This window comes from Fistularia commersonii, chromosome 5 (genome assembly GCF_037954325.1).
Source record: "Fistularia commersonii isolate RoL2024-O1a breed Wild chromosome 5, RoL_Fcom_v1.0, whole genome shotgun sequence".
Lineage (NCBI taxonomy): Eukaryota > Metazoa > Chordata > Actinopteri > Syngnathiformes > Fistulariidae > Fistularia > Fistularia commersonii.
In genome coordinates this window covers 20,602,933-20,622,739 of record NC_141288.1, presented here as the reverse complement: position 1 = coordinate 20,622,739, position 19,807 = coordinate 20,602,933, and the positions used below count along the sequence as shown (strand labels likewise).

Genomic DNA, 19,807 nt, shown 5'->3' with positions numbered 1-19,807 from the left:
AATGTACACATTTAGTGATTTATAACAGGCAGTTATCATATCTTTGGTCTGGACGATTGAGCTTCGGTGCTGCAGGACACGGCGTTTTGAAAGCCGACACATTGAGTTATTAGTGGGGCGAAGCCAAAACTTTATTTTCCACAAGATCATCCGAGGAGATCCTTCGCCTGCACCGGAGCAGGGAACTATCTGTTGTTGTTTTGGAGACGGGGCTGCGTGGCCCCGCCCACTTCTGATGATGCAACACCCAATAACAATCCCTCTGATTGGTCGATGTTCCAACTGCAAGGGGGGCGAGAATTTGTGAATGGTTTCAAAGTGATTTGCGACGCGAGACGTTCTATCATGTCTCGTCGGCATTTTAGTAAATGTAGTTTTTATCTGATGTGACCCCCTCCCTGTCCCCCTGGACTGGACTTCAACCGGGACACGATGTCGGGAGCGGACCGTCCCCGCGGTCCCGACCAGCTCAACAGATTCGAGCGGCTGACAGGCAGGCCGCCGCACGGTGAGACGCTAGCAGGTTGGTTAGCATTAGCTAGGCGGCTAGCAAAACGGGTCCAGCACTGGCTGGACATTTTGTGTTTGTTAAATAGACATCGTGTGGCCTGGATCCGAACCGGCCGTGTCCACGTTTGCGTGTGAATATCCGCGAATGACCGTCGTTTCTCGCACGTCCGCCACTGCTTCGCTTCAAGCTAGCAACTCCCCACAACACTGCTCAGTTATGTAAATATAGTTTGTCAGCAAGCACAGCGTTTCCTGCGAATGCATCCCAATGACTGGGATGCAAGGTGTGTCTGCACACACACACACCTGATAAGTTAGCTTTCCAGACGGATTCATGCTTTGTCTGCGGTTCCCTGCAGGTGTGCTGATGTTCAAAAACCATTCTTTTCCCAGAAGCTCCCAATGGAGGGTCTCATAAACCCTCTAGCAGGTGATTCTCACATCGACTAGATGTTATATTTAAGAAGTCAGATGTCTAGTGAGGAAGCAAAGGATTTATTTTGCTGAAAAGAATCATATCAAATGATGATATCTATCAGCTTGCATGTGAGTGTTCTTCCTGTCCTTTGGGCTGCTTCCTTCAGGGGCCACGACCAAGCACCTGGCTCCATCTTACCCTCCCGTCGTCTTTCCCTCATCCATACGTCTCCTCTGGTCTTCCTCAAGACCTCCTGCTTGGCGGCTCCTCCGTCCATGTCCAAACCATCTGACTTAATAGAACATCTAACACATGGTGTCCCTCTGATGGACTCCTTCCTGATCCTCTCTGACCTCCTCACTCCCAAAGAGGAACCTCTTCATCTTCATCTCCAGCTCGGCCTCCTGTCCCCTCCTCAGTGTCGCCACATCAGGCAGCGTGGCTGCTCTCTCCTCCGTCTTCTCCAGCTATTTTCCTTTCACTCACATGACTCCTGACACGTTCCTCCACGCTGGGAAGTTGGAGGTCAGATTATTTATGGACGAACATTTCGGCCTCAGACCCTGGCCTGAGGATGCGTTACAATCTCAAGCTCAAAATCTAACAGAAGACTGCAGATACTAAGGTTTCCTTTGCAGACTGCATGGTGTCAGCACCTTCAGGTTTATCCACGCGAATGAAACATCACGATCATTATGTCTTTTACAAGGAAGGTTCCTTTTCTTAGCGCCGCCGTTTCCTCTGTGATCTCGTCTTCCTCGGCTCAATATTCCGTTCGCACACATTAACCTAGTGTCTGAACCTAGTGTTCTTTTGCTTGGTAACACTGGAACCTCTGTTTGTAGCTCCAGGAGGTGCCATATAAGTCTGCTGGACATTGGACCCTGGGGAATCTTCATGAGCTTATTCTTCTGGCCACCAGTTGTAGCTTCTATACCTCCCACCCCAAAGGCTTTTTCAATAATGATTGTCAGACAATCAGGAAAAAGCTATGTTGATGAATTATTGATAGTCCATAAATGTCAGATGATCCGTCCTGTAAGGATGTAGGTTTTTACATTTAACGCCACAGAAGGGCTCCAGCTGAGTAGAAGCCCGCAGTTCATTCATTTCTTTCCAAACCCAACAATTGAGCTCCATCACTGAAAGGAAGCGGTTTCATCTTTGAGCTTTTGTCGCGCCATTCCGGTTCTTACCTGCCTGGATGCTCTCCCCTCCTGTCCTCATGGTTTGTCTCTTGGACCTCCTCTCCAAGGTCTCCGTACTCCCCCGGCCCGCAGCGGCCACCGCTGCGTGGCCGACAACACCAACCTGTACGTCTTCGGCGGCTACAACCCCGACTACGACGAGTCAGGCGGCTCCGAGAACGAAGACTACCCGCTGTTCAGGGAGCTGTGGAGGTACCACTTTGCCACGGGCTGCTGGCAGCAGATCCGAACAGAAGGTTACATGCCCACGGAGCTGGCGTCCATGTCAGGTGACGCATCTCATTTTGTCTTCTCACGCGATTGTGATGCACATTTCATTCGGGCGCACCGATCACTTTAGACGACTTCTTTAGAAACGACAAATTACCAAATTAGACCTAAACATGCAATTTTTGCTGAATTTAATTTAATTCCTCTTCCGTCAGCCGAAGGGAATATTTAAATCTTTGTACTTTTTAAGACCTTAAAACACTTTATAGCCTTGACTTTGACACTTTATAGTTTTTATTTGTATTTCTTATTCTCCCTCCTTCCTACTATTATTTATTATTGTTATGTTGTACTTGAAACTCTGGCACAACAATTTCCTTCGGGATTAATAAAGTTGTTCTTATTCTTAAAAAACACGGCATTACCTTTCACTTTCACCAAATTAATTATGAATTAGCAGAAAAATTGCCTGACTATTATATATCCAAATTGATTTCCTCCACGTGTGTCTTCTAGCCGTGTTGCACGGCAACAACCTCCTGGTGTTTGGCGGCACCGGGATCCCCTTCGGCGAAAATAACGGCAACGACGTGCACGTTTGCAACGTGAAGTACAAGCGCTGGTCACTGCTCAACTGCCGGGGGAAAAAGCCCAACCGGATCTACGGACAGGTAGCCTCGGGAATATAACCGCCGTCCTCTTAGCGCCGCGGACCCGCCGCCGCCCCATGACGGCTCTGTGTTGCATCTCCCCCACCCTCCTCCAGGCGATGGTCATTATAAATGGCTTTCTGTACGTGTTTGGGGGGACGACGGGTTATATCTACAGCACAGACTTGCACAGGCTGGACCTGACCACCAGGGAGTGGATCCACCTCAAGCCCAACAACCCTCCGGACGACCTGCCGGAGGAACGGTAGGAAGACGCGGAGAAATCCGACTCTCCCTCGCGTTGTTGCCCTGTTGTGAGACTCTCCACCTGTGACAGGTACAGGCACGAAATAGCACACGACGGACAGAGGATCTACATTTTGGGTGGGGGCACCTCCTGGACGTCCTACGCTCTAGACAAGGTACGCCGTTTCTGTAGCAGCGTCAACTCAGGGCTCTAAACCTTTACCACCAAGAGCCATTTGGAGCCGTTTCCCCACAATAAAGAAAACACCAGGAGCAGCGCAACTATTTTGGAATATCAAGATGAATTAACACGACATTTAAGATCATTTTTTTTATGCCTTGTAGCCAAATGCACCGTGGACAGTAAAATAGGAATTTCACTGGACAGGGAAACGCGTTTCTACACAGTGCATGTGACAATAAATGCTTTGAATGTATAAAAAAAAGTGTGTTTCCACTGCAGAGAAACCCAAATGGCGTTTCTGCATGCAGAGAAATATTTGAACTTGGAAAAAAATGCCATCTACTCTCTGTGCGCTGCCGTCCTTTTACAAGCGACAAAAATATTTTAACACGCACGTTCTATGTAGATGTTACAAGAGTGCCATAATCTTTAAATTTAAGATTACATTTTAAAAATGAACTAACTAAAATGAAATACATTTCAATTGAATACTCGATTATTTTTAAAAGCCACAGGGAGCCGCGGTTTGCCGACCGTTGCTCTAAATTCTTTGAGGCAGCAAATAAAAATCGCAATCGTCCTCGCACTTCCAGCCGCCGCTGACACTGTCCCACATTACTTTGCGGAAATAATATTTAACAAAAAGTTGCCATCGTAGCCTCGACTGCGCTTCAGATCACGGGGAATCCCGCTGGCCGCTACGATCCAATTTCCCCGCTATCGCTCTCCGACACCAATGTTGCAACACCCCAGTCGCAGTTACGGTCATTTTATGAAACGAAAGCTGTGATTGGAAGGTCAGCAGCATTTCAATAAAAATGAAATAATCGGTTGTTATGTGGCGTAAGACGCGACGATCCCGTGTCCGTGATGGGTGTGTGATGTTGTCCCGTCGGTCTTACACACTGTGTGAACTGTTTCCAGCTGTAAAAATCATCTGACGGTCGAGGCACAGCAACACGCAGCTGTTTTTATTAACTTTACTATTAGCGCTACGTTTCCACCATGTTTTGGTTCGACAAATCCACCCTAATCTTTGTTTTTGTTTTGTGTGTAGATTCATGCATACAATTTGGAGACCAATTCCTGGGAGGAGATTACAACTAAACCTCATGAAAAAATAGGTCTGTATCGTCTCGCTCTCGGGCTCGGTTCCGTTTCTAAGTCGACCGTCTGTCTTACGGCCGTTGTCGGTGTGGTGTCACGCAGGCTTCCCCGCTCCCAGGAGATGCCATAGTTGTGTACAAATCCGAAACGGTGAGCGACGCCGCTGTTTGTTTTCCAACGCGTTGTGTTTGTACCCTGACCGCCGGCCGCACCTGATCCCTCCCCTCTGTTACAGATGTATTTATTTGTGGAGGCTACAATGGGGAACTAATACTGGCAGATCTGTGGAAGATCAACCTCCAGACGTTCCAGTGGAGCAAACTGCCCGCTGCGATGCCCGAGCCCGCCTACTTCCACTGCGCTGCTGTAACCCCGGTCAGTACGGCGCTCTCATATCTAGTTTCACAGTTTCAGATGTACTATCAGGGTGGCGGATGTTCCTGTTATTGCTTTTAGAGAATGCATGTGGAAAAGACCGAAAAACGCAATTTTTCAGCTCCCTCCAGGTAGATCTATTGCAAAGAATCTCAAATTGTGGATGAACTGTTGTGTGTGTTTGGTCCCCAGGCCGGCTGTATGTACATCCATGGAGGCGTGGTGAACATCCACGAGAACAAGAGGACTGGCTCTCTGTTCAAAATCTGGCTGTCTGTTCCCAGCCTGCTGGAGCTGTGCTGGGAGAAGCTCCTCAAGGCCTTCCCCCACCTCACGTCGCTGCCCACCATCCAGCTTCTCAACCTGGGCCTCACGCAGGAACTTATCGAGCGCTTGAAATAGGCGGGTCGACGGACGGATGAACGTCGGGGGGGAAACTGGACGGGGGTCCGACAGCACGGAGGGATTTCACCGCCGGAGCCGAGGGAACACGCCTGCTGTTTGTCCTCCTTAAAACCAAAAACAATTGGATGCCTTTTCTGGAGCAACGGCGATGATACTGAAAAATATGTCGGGGTTGTTTTTCTGGATTTTACCCCTCGTTCGCCCGTTTCCAGAGCCACCCGCCTCTATTGCCCCGCTACACGTCGTGCACACGAGTCCCCCTCCACCGTTGAAAGTCTATGTAGCCAAACTCGTGTCAATCACATGATTCTCTAATTCAAAAAGAAACCAAGTTATTTTTTAAGATCCATCGAGTGAAGAATCGCGTATTTATTGGAAGGACTGAATCAGGTGTCTCGTGGTAATCGCATCTGAAATTGCTGTTTGCACACTTAGTCTTACGCGCGTGTCAGCACTGACCAGCTTTTGCATTTTTATTTTATTTTTTTGTCCAGTTGACGACCGATCACATCAGAAACCAGACGCACGGTGAGAATTTTGAGAGGGATTCGTTTCCTTCGTTGCACCGCTTTTTAATCCACCAACGGCTTCAAAAGCAGACACGGGCTAACCGTAAAGAATTCTTTTTTTCCCCCAATTCTATGCGGGGGGGCTGGGGATTTTCTGCTCCTCGGAATCGAGGAGATTCGATAAAAAGCCACGTGCTTTTTTTGCGGCGGTCCGATGATCCGTGGCGGACCCAACCGTGCACAAAAGAGGGTGAAATGCCGCTTTCCCCCCGTAGATCGTACTCAAGCCAAGCCGAGAGAATATTCTGCGAGCAAACCGCGAGTATCAAGTTCTAAACCAATCATGTTTTAAATAAGGTGCAAAAACCCCCCTCGCCTTCATCGCCCGAGCCTTGGATTTTAAGACAGAACCATGCCTACAAATCACTGTGAACTTGGTGCTCTTTAAAATTCATTTTAATTGTTTTTATTCAAATAAAGGCTTGTTCTATTCAGACCCCCCCCTCCTTCCCCCCTGTTGATGACTGACATTGTTTTGCACAGGGAGTTGCTTCAGTAGCCGACAAAAACATACTGCAGTGCCTTTTACAAACTTTTAAAGTGGTAAAACCTTGGGAACTATAGGCAGTAAGATAACTTTATACATACAAGAACACGCTTCTTAGCAACAATCCATTTCCTCTTTCAAGAACACATTTTTGTTCCTGCATAAATTATGAAACGTTGAGCTTTCTGTGTCTTAATCATAAGCACTTGAACCCCAGCTCCTGTTGGTGGATGAATTCAACTGATGCCAAATAATGTTGCACAGAGACGGACTAGAGCGGATTCTTTCCACAGATGCATGAAGATGCCTGATTGTCTATATCGTGCCCTATCCCCCACCCCACCTCCCTTTTTTTTTTTTTTTTTCGCAGAACAAACCACTCTGTGCATGACATCCTGACCTGCTCTTTGTAACACCATCAAACTCGGCAACTTTATTTTTAAAAAGGGTGACCACTGAGACGTTGTACAAAAAGCTTGTGAATATGGTGTTGAAGTTGTGTCAATAAAGCGTATTGTAATGAGCTCCCTTCCCCACATTTTGCTTGACTACTACTGATAACCTCATATACATATTTAAATAACCTTTTTCCGTGTTTTGTGCAGAGCTAAGGCGTGCACTACATTACAGGGCGCGCTGTCCTGCCCCATGGCTGACGTGCTTCGTTGCATGACCACGTATTCAATCGGATTTTGACGGCGGTAAATCAAATATCAATGGTGGGAGTTTGCCTACTTTCTTTACGAACAAAAAAAAAAAAATTACACATTAATGCATTTATTGTGACCACTACAAAACACACGATTTAGAAATGGAAATAAATAGCAAAAATTCACATGTAAATGCAGTATAACTAACACAGTGGAGCTTTGCAGCCATGCTGACAGAAGCGTTCAAAGCACCGTCCTGCATCAGGGATGTTCAAGTACAGAGCCGCCGAGAAGCTTCACTCAGTCCACTGTATTTTAACATCCGTGCCACTCAAAGTACACATCCATATCCGTTGGGTATTTTTATATTAGCGTCCTTTTTACGGGGCTGCATGATTTTCACTGACAAGCAAATTAACAAGAGCGAGGAGACGGAGCGAAGAAGTAAAGCGCCAGGAGGATGAGGTAAACTACCACGAGAGCAGTGCCTGCAAACAGAACAGCATGATTACACAGCGGGAGAGGACGGGGGCGCTGCCTTCCTCGCGAAAATTTAAAACGGAATTCGAGTGGCTTCTTTAAGATGCAGGAATACCGCGGCGGAGAGAGGCGTTCTAGCCGAGGCTTACCCTGGAAGTAGTCACATTTTCCGTCCATGAAGATGTAATTGACAAGAATGACACTGAAGATACTGGACCAGAGGTGAATGTCGCTGAAGACGAGCACGAACCCGACGTCCTGTAGAGAGGACGTTACACAATTCCATAATGAATATCGAATTATATGATATATAAATATACATGAAGATGATATCATGAGATGAGTTACTTACATAGAAGGCATTGAAGAGTATGAGAAGGGGGATCTGAATCATGCAAACCTGCACAGCAATGCAGCTTCCCACTTCAAGGCTGAAATGAAACTTCTGTAAAGTTCATCTTTATATTTAAAATACATTTTTCTCCATTTTAATCCTGTAACAATTGACAGGCTCTTTCTAACTGTATTCCAGTCACGATCAGAGAAGATATTTACATGTAACAGTGTTACACATTCAGGTGGTTCTTGAAAGCGGCTTGAATTTCTTTAGTATATTAAAGAAAATGGAGTCATATTTTGCACGGGCACTCGTACCTCAAGCTGATGTTATTCTGCACCGCAAACTGGATGCCGTTGACGATTTCCGGGAGCTCGGGCACCATGGCCAGCAGCGTCACACCGATGAAGTACTGTGAAACACACGGAATGCCATGGAAACGATGAACCAGGCTGAGATCCTTCAGCCTCCATCAATCACCTCCTGTCATATTAGACACACTGGGCCTCCAGTAAGACAGAGTCTCTGCCAAGTTATGACTCACATATTTCTCCAAATGCCTGTTTAGATGTGTTTTCAACTACATCAAAACACACTGTCCTGTTTCTTCAACTTTTATTGAACCTGTCTAGAAGAGGGATGTGCTGGGATATTTAATGACGCTATTAAACCTGCATGTCAGACTCTCCAGCGCCTTTGGAGAGAAACTTACATGATGGAGGGAGACATCTAGTACATGAGGGCTAAAAAAAGGGAAAATACATGAAAACCGCTGAGAGCATTTTAATGTACTGTGACCAGAGTTTTATAAAGGTATATATCAGGTTCCAATGGAAAAATCCTTTTTACCTTATGATGTTTCGTCAGAGTAAAGCGAATTCCAAAACACTTTATTTCTACTGTTAAAGCAACCAGGTGTTTGTTGACACACACAGCTTCTCTTTCTTTCTAGAGGCAAGGTTTTAGAAAATAATGCTTCGGGAGAACCTGAGAGATGGAGGAGTGGTTGAGCATGGGTTCGATGTTGTCGGTGCACAGGTCGGCGCAGCAAGCCATCAGCACAGTGGCCACGATGAGCACGGCGAGCGCCCTCCTCCGGGACCAGTGCACCACGTGGTGACCGTGACCTAAGAGCCACAACTGCTATTAGCGGACACACTGGTGCACGTTTCACTTCTTTCTTTGACTCACCTTACTACTGGGAGGACCTTTTTTTTCCCTCCCCTCTCCACAAACTCTCAACCTCCTTCATTTTCTCACGCACTTATACGTTCTCCGCCGTCACGTGCTTTCGAGGGGTCACATGCAAGGGGGTGAAACATGCCAAAACGCACACCGTGCTCGAACACACCTGTCGCAACGTGGCTGGTGCCGTTAATGCTGGCATTGATATACGTGTTGGTGGCGAGCAGCTGTCCGGCCGAGACCTCACCAGTGGGGGGAAAGGCGCCGGTTCCCTCCTGAGCGGACTGACCGTGAGCGTGGCCCCCCTGGCCGTCACTGATGTGGATGTCGTAGATGTGGGAGTGGGTCTTCAGGGTGAATATGAGGCCGATCAGGTACGCGGCAGGCAGCAGCACAGAAATGGTGTACACCAGGGGCCTGGGGTGACACGCCAGCTTTTTGTTGATACCACAGAACCGACTCCATGTATTTTAATGCTTATTTTGTATTTAACGGGTAGCACCTGAACTTACTCAATATGGGACAGAATAAACTGGGTGTCCGTTTGACTCTGTGGAGAACAAACAAGAATGAAAATAAGTCGATAAATCAGATGATTTGAAAACATGATTTTCAAAAATAGAAAAAAAAGGTAATATTAACTATATTAATAAAAATTGACTGAACAGAATCAATGAATAAATGAGCTGTTAAAAATTCAGAACCACAAATAAATGCAATAATATATCACAATTTCTGGTAGGAGCCACCAGGACCTCGACCTGATGGCTGAACATAAAAAGGGTCTCACCGTGTCAAAGTGACAGTCCTTGCAAACAAAGGGCGCGCTGGAATTGCCGGGAGTGTTGCTACAACTCTCACACATCAGATTCCCAAAGGCCTTGGAGAAGAGCGTGGGGGCAAACACACCTGGGAGGACGGGACGGCAGCGTGAGGAAGAGCTTTGCGCTGTGGAGAAGAACCCTGCCAACTGCACGTACCTCCTATGGATATGAAGAGCAGGGCCGAGCTCACACCCGCCGAACGACTGTTAAACCGTTGTTCGCGGTGTTTAATGCCTCCGATGATCATGCAGATACCCTGCGTGGTTCACAGATGTGCAGAGGAAACGCACAACGTCGCTACTGATACACAATTTGCGTTTAAATATCGATGACTGTGATACCGTACATTTAAGACAGGAGGAATATCAGCTCCCGACAGTTTTGACTCCAGTTTATCAATAAGTCTTTGGCAACTAACAGATCGCTGACTCGTATTTATTTTATATTCCATTTATTCACGGTCTGTCCCACCGGGCCGGCACTCACCGGTATGAACAATATGCACCCCAGCAGAGTTCCAGTGAGAGCCGCTTTGACGATTTCCTCATAGCATTTGGTGGCGGCGCGGTGTCCCTGCAGCAGGGCCGTGATGTAGAAGGTCATCTCCGTGATGGAGCCGAACGTGGCGTTCACCACGGCGCCCACGGCAAAGTTGCTCTGTGCAGAAATGCTGCGGTAACACACAGAATTACAAAATAAAAAAAATTGCATGTACAGGAAATTAAAGATAAAACTAAGGTTCTGTCCTCATCTGGTGCTGCTATATCCATACTTTACCTGGCTATACCCATGCCAATGTAGTAGGAGAGAGGAATAATGGAAGTGATGGCTGTGGCAAACTTTGTCTCAGCGCTGAAGAAATTGTGTTCGCGGTCGGCATAGCCAACGATCAACGTTATTATCACCAGGGGGAGCAGATCTATGGTGTGACAATAGTGTAAGGAGAACACACTCGGCCAACTGGGGTTAGAAAAAGGATGGGGATCTGATCCTTTTGATAAAAAAACAAAACAAAAAAAAAAAACACGGTCTTTACATGATGACGTGTATATTGACACTGAAGACGACAAAAAGGTGTGTCCGACATATTGATTTTGGATTGGAAGGCAAAACACAAATCCTCTGTGTGAAAGAGACACCGGCACGATCTACCTTTTGTTTCTAGCTTTTGAAACACCAACAACCAGGAAAAGGATACTGAGGGCGAAAATGTTGATTCCTTTGACCGTGTATTTGTAGTAATATGGGTTGACGGCGCGGTAGCAGCACAGGATGACTTTGGTCTCACACACAAAACTCTAAGGAAAGAGAAGATGACACCGTCACACTTGTGTGTGGAGCCGTGATATTACGTTCAGCTCTGCATCTTCATGAGGGTGGAAACACCTGGGATGGAACAGAAATCATAGTTCTACATCATGACCTTTCATCTTCCTCCGCCAAGATGATCATGTTCATGGCACACAGGCTGCGGCTTATTTGATGATTTTGTCACATTTGAGATATCAATTCATTCTCTATCCTGTTCCTCCGGGCTGTCATTGGTTAACCATTGATCGGTCGCCAGATGATCACTATAATCCACGACTTTTTTCCCCCCACACGCTTTGAACACGGCAGCTTTAACAATGCTGCGGCTAATTTAGGGATTTTCGAGGGCGAACGAGCTTCACGCCGCCAAAACATTTCGCCTCGTCACATCGGACCGATGAAATGAGCGTGAAATTCTGAGGCTGTTCAATTACGACGCCGAGGAAGACGACTTTGATAGTTTTAGCGCGCAGGAGGAACATGAAGATAGCGATCGGCTAACAGCTAAAAAATGTTTCAGTGTAACATCGTTCTGTGTAAATATCTCATGTTACAACGCGGACACCTGCGGCTTATACAGGCGTGGGAAGAACATAAAGACTCCAACCCGGGACCTTCTGGCTGTGACACGGAAGCGCTAACCACTGCACCGACGATATTCATTTATGTTTCACATGAAGCACTGTAATGTCAGAAAATTCACATTAATCATGGGCCTGAGTCTGACTTCAGAAATACAGGGGGAGAAAGGAAAAATGGTTATTTCTTACTTCTAGCTACTTCTAGACTCTGTACCTTGTCCAGTCGTTGTATGTGAACTTCCTCCGGGGCCATAAGGAGGACGGTGGTCAGCGTGCGAGCGTTCATCTTTGATACAGGGATGGTGAACACGAGCAGCCAGGAGGTCACACAGGCCAGGGCGTGGACCACCACCAGGACTGGATAGCCCGTTAAAAGCCAAACATAAGTACTGATGCGACACTACGGAAGAAAACCATGTGAAACAATAAAACACCGCTCACTGACCTAACATTACAATCTTCTCAAATGTTTTGAAACTTAATTCATATTGCAGGAAAATACTAAATTTCTGCATTTCGTGGGCTCACCCAGTGACTTGATTTTCTTCTGGTGGGTTGTTCTGGAGCAGGGATCTCAACGGGTATCGGGGAGGATACCAGGAGAGGTGCGCAGTCCTTGTCCTGGACAAGATCCCTGCCGTCCGCGCCGTCGCCCTCCTCAGGGATGACCTCAATCCTCGGAGGCTTCAAAACCGGTCTTTTTGTTCCGTCGACCCCCTGGGCAAAAAAAAAAAAAAAAAAAAATGCAGTGAGTAAATGCCAAGGGGAGTGTGCGCCTCGGAGTACAAATCAATCTAAATATCACAATACCGTATTTTCTTTCACACATGTTCATCATGCACATGCAGCAGATGATTCTGAAATTTGAATAGTATAAACAAAATGCAAAATTTCTGTCGTTCTTAAGTGCGACGGATTAGGTTTGTACAGTTCTCTCTTCGCTAAAATGCAAGAATTGGCACGAACATCTTCCAAAAATTAGTGGGCGCTGAGACATTCGGAAAAAAAAAAATCTTAACTTGTTTGATTTTACTTGTATTGAATTAGTCAGATAATCTTTTACCATAAAATTAATCATTTTTTTTACAAATTGATCCTTCTTCCCACAAGACTGTTCAACTCAAAATACCCTCCCAACCTCCCTCGTTCAACCACTGGGGTTGTTTTCATATTCAGGAGAGTAAGAATATGAAACCGTTCACTTGCTGTGCAATATGCACCGCATGCACATTGTTAATATTTATCAGAACTACATTTTGTATGTTCATAAACACAGGATATATTCATAAATATTTGTAAGGAAATATAAGGCATTATATAATTATAAATAATATTCATAAGGAAATATAAGGAAATATTTATAAATCAACTATTTCTCTTTTTTTACCACACGTCGCAAAAATGTTGCCGGAGCAACAACATTTCGTTCTGCTGCACATTTTGAAATGGTGAAATCTGAATGACAATAAAAGCCTAAATGAATGAAACGTCTTGCTGTGCCGCCAGACGATTGTAATCACCCTTTCAACCGCCTTCCCAAACGGCCACAGGAAGTACCATGCCAGCTTCAAACACAGTTTACCTAAGGGAAGTAACAAAAACACATTAAAAACTCTGTATTTCAGAGATAAGAATTAAATTCTCTATGAACCAATAAATTCTAACCATAAGGGATGCCTAAGATTGTTAGAAACATGGCCATAGCGACGAGAAGGTACATCAGGGATAGCCACCATCCAAATAAAAACACATAGATTATGTTCCCACAGGTAACCACAGATCCTGCCAGAGAGAAGAAGTCAGCATATATTACAGATGTTTTTTCTAGAAACTGCAAGAGTAGCAGTGTTAAACAGCATAAAATGAAATGGAGTGGAGAGGAAAACCTTCTTGAGGCTTCACGATGCTCAGATCGGAGTAAAGTTCTTTGACGATGTCCGACCGATCCTCGATGGGCCTCTCCGTCACGTTGCCCTTCCATTTCCTGAAACCAAACTGAGAGCAAACAATCTCTGAACAACAAGAACAGTCGGTCAAGAGTGCCACATTTTAAAACCTGGAAATGAAATGGCGAGGGAATGTAATTAGAGGTTGAATGAGAGTAAAGATCACGGCAAAACACCGATCCTGTGTGCATTTTTTCAGCTGACCTTGTAGTTGTTGGCCTCCCTGTGGGCCTCCACTTCGTTCTCAGCTCTGATCGTTGTCTTGGTGGTGCCTTCATGCCAGCCCTCCTCCCCGAACCTTGATGGAGTCGAACGTGCTGACGTACCGTGGGCCCCTGGAACATTCAGTGAAAGCAACACCACAATCATTCCATATTGATTCATGGCAAAAAGGTGAGAAAAGGGACTGGGAAATTAGCTCAAATTGGTAAGAGAAATAATAAATGGGTGAAAAACACAGCAAAATATTTAAATCTGAACATTTGGAGCATTTCATGTTAACATGGCCTTCTTCTCGACCTCCTGCCTACCAATATGTTCACTCTCCCACCTCTTTTCATGACCCAACCATCTCAGTCTGGCTTCTATGACCTTCTCTTCAAAGCATCTAACGTTAGCCGTCCGTCTGATGGACTCATTCCTGATCCTCTCCATCCTGGTCACTCCCAAAGAGAACCTCAGCATCTTCATCTCTGCGACCTCCAACTCTGCCTCCTGTCTTTTCATCAATGTCGATGTTTGTAGAACATCTCACCACCGTCTCCTCCACCGTTCCTTTCATTCTAGCTGATAGTCTTCTATCTCTTCGTACCCCTGGCACTTTTCTCCACCTGTTCCCAGATGCTTGGACCCGTTTCTTCACCTCTTTCCCACACTCTCCTACACGCTGGACTTTTGACCCAAAGTACTTGAAATCCTCAAGTACAAGAAAACCTTCTTGATCTCCACTCCCCGTAGCCTCACTGTTCCACCCGGGTTCCTCTCCTTCACACATATTTAGTCTGTCTCGCTGTGACTTACCTTCATTCCTCTCCTTTCCAGAGCAGACCTCCACCTCTCTAGATGTTCTTCCACCCGTTCTCCGCACTCACCACACTTCACAATGTCATCTGCAAACATCATGCTCCAAGGAGATTCCTGTCTAACTTTATCTCTGTCAGCCTGTCTACCACCACTGCAAACAAAAAGGGGCTCAGAGCAGATCCCTGATGAAGTCCCACCTCCACCTTGAACTTCACACACCTCACCAGTGTCTCACAGAGAGCATACATGTCTTGCACCAGTCTAGCATACTTCTCTGCCACTTCAGACATCCTCATACAATACCATTCAACATGGCAACTATTTCTTGTAAATACATTCATTATTGAATAATTCAGTAGCTTTTCTAAAATATCTGTCTCAATATTCGGAACATCTAAAACGGAGCATGTCAGTGTTGGGGCTTTGTCCTATAATAAGCACAATGATGAATGGCCATGAGAGGCGCCAACCAGGTCATCAGGAGTAACCGGAGATCCAGAGTCTTGCCGGAGGACATCTCAGCATGCAGAAAGCGATCGAACCCCAAACCCTACTCAGCCGCCCGCCGCATTTAAGGATTTAAGGTCATTGTCGAATCCACCGGATGACCGAGATCTCACCTCTGTGGACGGTGAGGAAACATTTAGGTGTGTAGTGGCAGTACTGGTGGGAGGAGGCAGCTGGGGAGGGAGTTTCTGCCGTGCAAAGCTCTGGATGCTGCAGACCCACGCAGAGGCGATCTGAGCGAGGCTGTTGCTGCGGACAGCGCAGATTGCTGTCAGCGCCGGCATAGTTCTCTAAAACAGGAAACAGTGGGGATCATTGATTTACGGGATGGAGATCTACAAAATACACCATGATTTGAGTTTACTTTTTCATGTTTTGGTGATGAGAAAGGAAGAGATAAAATATTGCATGACCAGCGAGGACGCGCACTCGGGATGTCCCTCAGAAATGTGTGTGACTAACAAAAACCTGCTGAGAGTCATGCACAGCCCCCCTCGCATTTCATCAAATTTCAATCCGCCAAGACTGATCCCATTTTCAATGCATTGCCGCAAGTATATACAAGCAAAGCGTGAAGAAATTCAGAACGAACAGAGGCGTTCCGAATCTCTCGGCTAAAAATAAGGCTGAAAATTTCGACGTCTTTGTGCCCGTCCTTCTCGACAGTCACTCCAGTGTCTGTCAATCTAGGAGCACCAAAGCCCTGGTAGATAGACCATCTCAGCTCCACATTTAAACCACCCAACGTTCTCTGCTGACACCTCCAAACCAGTCACAAGACACCTATGAGAAATTAAAACAAAACAAAAAAACATCCACGGCATGTAAACAAGGGTGAGAAAAGAATAATCTGTGACAATCTTGTGGTCAGAAGATGCTTCTCAAAACTAGCATGACTGAGGTGGAAGGATACACCATCTGAGGAAGGCGACTAGCATGGACAGGACAACAACACCGGGTGAATTGTACCTTCGACGGTGAAGGTGTGAGATACAAATAATAATAAAAATAATTTTGATGATAATGATGATAATTGTGATAATAAAACACCACTTTTGGGACATTTTATATCACCCGAGAAGTTTGGGTAGCCTAGCCGTGATCGAGTTGTGGGACTATTTTCTCTCCCGGTCTGGACGACAGGTTTTGCCCCCCCGACAGGTGGAGTTAATTGCTAATTGAGCGACCACAAACTCCCCGACGCATTCCGACAGACACACCCTGACACTCACACACACAAACACACCCCCAAAACGGCGGTTCTTCTCACCCGGGGAGTCCGCCATGGAGCTTCTCCGGGCTCCGTCCGCGTCCCCCGGCGGCAGCGAGCTCTGCCTCCGGGACATGGCTTGGTGACAGCTCGTGCGCGCCCAGCGTCACTACCGGGTGGCTCGCGCCCGGTTCCAGGCTTCGCTCGAGCTGGCGTGCACGCGCGGGGGGCGGAGCCTGGACGGGCCGCACCGGTGGGGGAGGGGCGGAGCAGCAGGAGCGGGATAATATAACAATAATAAATAATAGTAGGGAAATTGGATAATTTATAAAGGGATGTATAAAGGTATCAGCTCTGAGCCCCTTCTTGCTTGCAATGGTGATGGACAGGCTGACAGATGAGGTTAGACAGGAATCTCCATGGACCATGATGTTTGCGGATGACATTGTGATCTGTAGTGAGAGCAGACAACAGGTAGAGGAACATCTAGAGAGGTGGAGGTATGCTCTGGAAAGGAGGGGAATGAAGGTTAGTCGCAGCAAGACGGAATATATGTGTGTGAATGAGAGGAACTCGGGTGGAACGGTGAGGCTACAGGGAGTGGAGATCAAGAAGCTGGAGGATTTCAGGTACTTAGGGTCAACAGTCCAGAGCATAGGAGAGTGTGGAAAAGAGGTAAAAGACGGGTCCAAGCAGGTTGGAATGGGTGGAGAAAAGTGTCAGGGGTACCAAGAGATAGAAGACTTTCAGCCAGAATAAAAGGAAAGGTGTACAAGACAGTGGTGAGACCAGCGATGATGTTTGGACTAGAAACTGTTCCAATGACCAAAAGACAGCAGGCAGAACGAGAGGTTGCAGAGATGAAGATGTTGAGGTTCTCTTTGGGAGTGACCAGGATGGAGAGGATCAGGAATGAGGCTATCAAAGGAACAGCACATGTTAGATGTTTTGGAGAGAAGGTCAGAGAAGCCAGACTGAGATGGTTGGGTCATGGACAGAGGAGGGATAGAGAATATATTGGTAGACGGATGCTGGAATTGGAGCTGCCAGGCAAGAGGTCTGGAGGAAGACCAAAGAGAAGATTTATGGACGTAGTGAGAGAAGATATGAAGGTAGTTGGTGTGAGAGAGGAGGATCCAGAGGATAGGGTTAGATGGAGAAAGTGGACTCGCTGTGGCGACACCTGAAGGGAAAAGCCGAAAGAAGAAGAAGTAGGAAAATTGTATAAACAGTAAAAAATAAGGGAAAACGGGAGAATGAGAAATACAAATACACTATAAAGTGTCTTAAGTAACAAGTGAAAGATAAGGAGTGCACAAGAGTATGAAAAATATTGTAGCTGTGATGAAATATTGCACAGTTATGAACATACAGGACTGTCTCAGAAAATTAGAATATTGTGATAAGGTTATTTATCTTCTCTTATGCAATAAAAAAAACAAAATTATTTTTTCATGGTATTCCAATATTTTGAGATAGGAGTTTTGAGTTTTCTTAAGATGTAAGACATAATCAGCAATAAAAAAAAAGCAAAGGCTTGTAATATTTCAGTTGTTTTGTAATGAATCCAGACTGTATGACATTTTTGTTTTTGTATTTGCATGCAGGACTGTCTAAGAAAATTAGAATATTGTGATAAAGTTCTTTATCTTCTGTAATGCAGTTAAAAAAGCAAAAATCACTTTTTCATGATATTCTTATATTTTGAGAGAGGATTTTGAGTTTTCTTTAGATGTAAACCATAATCAGCAATATTAAAATGATAAAAGGCTTGCAATATTTCAGTTGATTTTTAATAAATCCAGAATGTATGACATTTTTGTTTTTGTAATTGTAATACAGAAGATAAAGAACTTTATCACAATATTCTAATTTTCTGAGACAATTCCTTTCTTCTTCTTCTTCTTCTTCTTTCGGCTTTTCCCTTCAGGTGTCGCCACAGCGAGTCAACTTTCTCCATCTAACCCTATTCTCTGGATTCTCCTCTCTCACACCAACTACCTTCATATCCTCTCTCACGACGTCCATAAACCTTCTCTTTGGTCTTCCTCCAGACCTCCTGCCTGGCAGCTCCAATTCCAGCATCCGTCTACCAATATATTCTCTATCCCTCCTCTGTCCATGACCCAACCATCTCAGTCTGGCTTCTCTGACCTTCTCTCCAAAACATCTGACATGTGCTGTTCCTCTGATAGACTCATTCCTGATCCTCTCCATCCTGGTCACTCCCAAAGAGAACCTCAACATCTTCATCTCTGCAACCTCTAGTTCTGCCTGCTGTCTTTTGGTCATTGGAACAGATGCCTGCTGTCTTTTTGACAGAATGAATGAATGAGTGAATAGTTGAAATAATTGACTTACAGTTGACTTTGTTGGCTTGCAAAATAGTTGAATAGTTGTATGTCTCTTTATGTTGTGTGAATGAATGAATGAGTGAATAGTTGCATGTCTATATATGATGTGGATTTGCATCCCGTCTGTTCATCATTATAACAGTTTGTTTCTCACCAATGTCTCCTCCTCGTCTGGCTGATGGTCTTCGTTGTGCGCTTTGTGTAAGATATTTCTGTACTTGTGCTAAAACGTGCGCAAAAACAATTTTGCAAACAAATTGTTGCTGATGAACAGCAAAGTGCAGGGTGGGATCAGGATGGAGACAAGAAGGATGAAGAAGATACGGAAACTATGAACATCTGCTCATTTGTTACTGGGATACTGAACACCATTCCACTGGAAAGATATGAGCGTATATTTGGTAAAAAAAATCATTTTCCAAAACAGAAAAAGTATTTTTCTCTAACATGATTCAGTATTTTTTGCGGCTTTATTTCTATCATTCCAGAAAGACATTTTTTAATTTTTATGTATTCAATCTTGGTACTGGTTAAAGAGAGACTTGTATTAGATAATAACTTTTAATAAACTCTCAAAATCTTTGTTTAGTTAAACAATGACGTGTTTGTAGTAGTTTGCTGTCAACACAGAAGAGGAATATTTATTTACATTTATGACAGTTAAAATGACTCTTGCAGTAAACTTGGCACAGCCGAATGTCTCCTATTCTGGAAATCCTAATATGGTAGCCCTGGTTTTCACTATTTATCGTTCACGGTTATAGTTTCCTTGTGTATACAGTTTTTCTTCTCACGCTGAGCATGTCAGGAGCTGCAGAACAACTCTGGTTTTCACTGCACGGCCTGCGTTCTGCAAAGACGACAGGGACTCTTCTGTTCCGGAAAACAAAAGCGGACGATTTTTACATTGCAGGGAGACAAAATACAAATGTGAAAATTACAATTGCATAGTTTTCCATTTTTTGGAGAACTGTCGTATAATTTGAAGTTTGCGTTGGATATTTTCTCTACTTTAGTCTTGATGCTGCAA

General features: G+C 45.3%; 2 protein-coding genes across 3 annotated transcripts; one reads left to right on the top strand and one right to left on the bottom strand.

Moving 5' to 3' along the window:
* Nucleotides 1-281: 281 nt before the first annotated feature.
* klhdc10 (kelch domain containing 10) lies at nucleotides 282-6,893 on the top strand. 2 transcript variants are annotated; one of them, XM_086147252.1, is made up of 9 exons: nucleotides 282-508; nucleotides 2,184-2,405; nucleotides 2,863-3,017; nucleotides 3,113-3,261; nucleotides 3,334-3,418; nucleotides 4,484-4,550; nucleotides 4,636-4,683; nucleotides 4,769-4,908; nucleotides 5,101-6,893. In XM_086147252.1, the coding sequence occupies exons 1-9, from the start codon at nucleotides 433-435 to the stop codon at nucleotides 5,308-5,310; spliced, it is 1,152 nt and encodes a 383-aa protein (XP_086003378.1). In that variant the 5' UTR covers nucleotides 282-432; the 3' UTR covers nucleotides 5,311-6,893. The 2 variants fall into 2 exon arrangements, with proteins under 2 accessions (XP_086003378.1, XP_086003377.1); XM_086147251.1 differs by having other exon boundaries at nucleotides 282-523.
* Nucleotides 5,967-16,562, bottom strand: cax1 (cation/H+ exchanger protein 1). Its single transcript, XM_086147250.1, has 20 exons — nucleotides 16,484-16,562; nucleotides 15,327-15,503; nucleotides 13,888-14,018; nucleotides 13,624-13,732; nucleotides 13,403-13,519; nucleotides 13,258-13,319; nucleotides 12,266-12,454; nucleotides 11,952-12,137; nucleotides 11,044-11,143; nucleotides 10,623-10,764; nucleotides 10,332-10,515; nucleotides 10,002-10,101; nucleotides 9,812-9,930; nucleotides 9,534-9,571; nucleotides 9,188-9,438; nucleotides 8,824-8,963; nucleotides 8,154-8,248; nucleotides 7,852-7,930; nucleotides 7,649-7,757; nucleotides 5,967-7,507 (listed from the first exon to the last, which is right to left on the bottom strand). The coding sequence occupies exons 1-20, from the start codon at nucleotides 16,557-16,559 to the stop codon at nucleotides 7,434-7,436; spliced, it is 2,478 nt and encodes an 825-aa protein (XP_086003376.1). The 5' UTR covers nucleotides 16,560-16,562; the 3' UTR covers nucleotides 5,967-7,433.
* Between the last annotated feature and the right edge of the window lie 3,245 nt (nucleotides 16,563-19,807).

What these genes read in the sequence shown, in the direction of transcription:
- klhdc10 (XM_086147251.1), top strand. Translation starts at nt 433, where the DNA reads ATGTCGGGAGCGGACCGTCCCCGCGGTCCCGACCAGCTCAACAGATTC. An exon ending in GACGACCTGCCGGAGGAACG is followed by an intron (nt 3,262 to 3,333) that starts GTAGGAAGACGC and finishes CACCTGTGACAG; the next exon opens with GTACAGGCACGAAATAGCAC. An exon ending in ACTGCGCTGCTGTAACCCCG is followed by an intron (nt 4,909 to 5,100) that starts GTCAGTACGGCG and finishes TTTGGTCCCCAG; the next exon opens with GCCGGCTGTATGTACATCCA.
- cax1 (XM_086147250.1), bottom strand. Translation starts at nt 16,559, where the DNA reads ATGTCCCGGAGGCAGAGCTCGCTGCCGCCGGGGGACGCGGACGGAGCC. An exon ending in AGGACTGTCACTTTGACACG is followed by an intron (nt 9,572 to 9,811) that starts GTGAGACCCTTT and finishes TGTTCTCCACAG; the next exon opens with AGTCAAACGGACACCCAGTT. An exon ending in CACCAGCCACGTTGCGACAG is followed by an intron (nt 8,964 to 9,187) that starts GTGTGTTCGAGC and finishes TGTGGCTCTTAG; the next exon opens with GTCACGGTCACCACGTGGTG.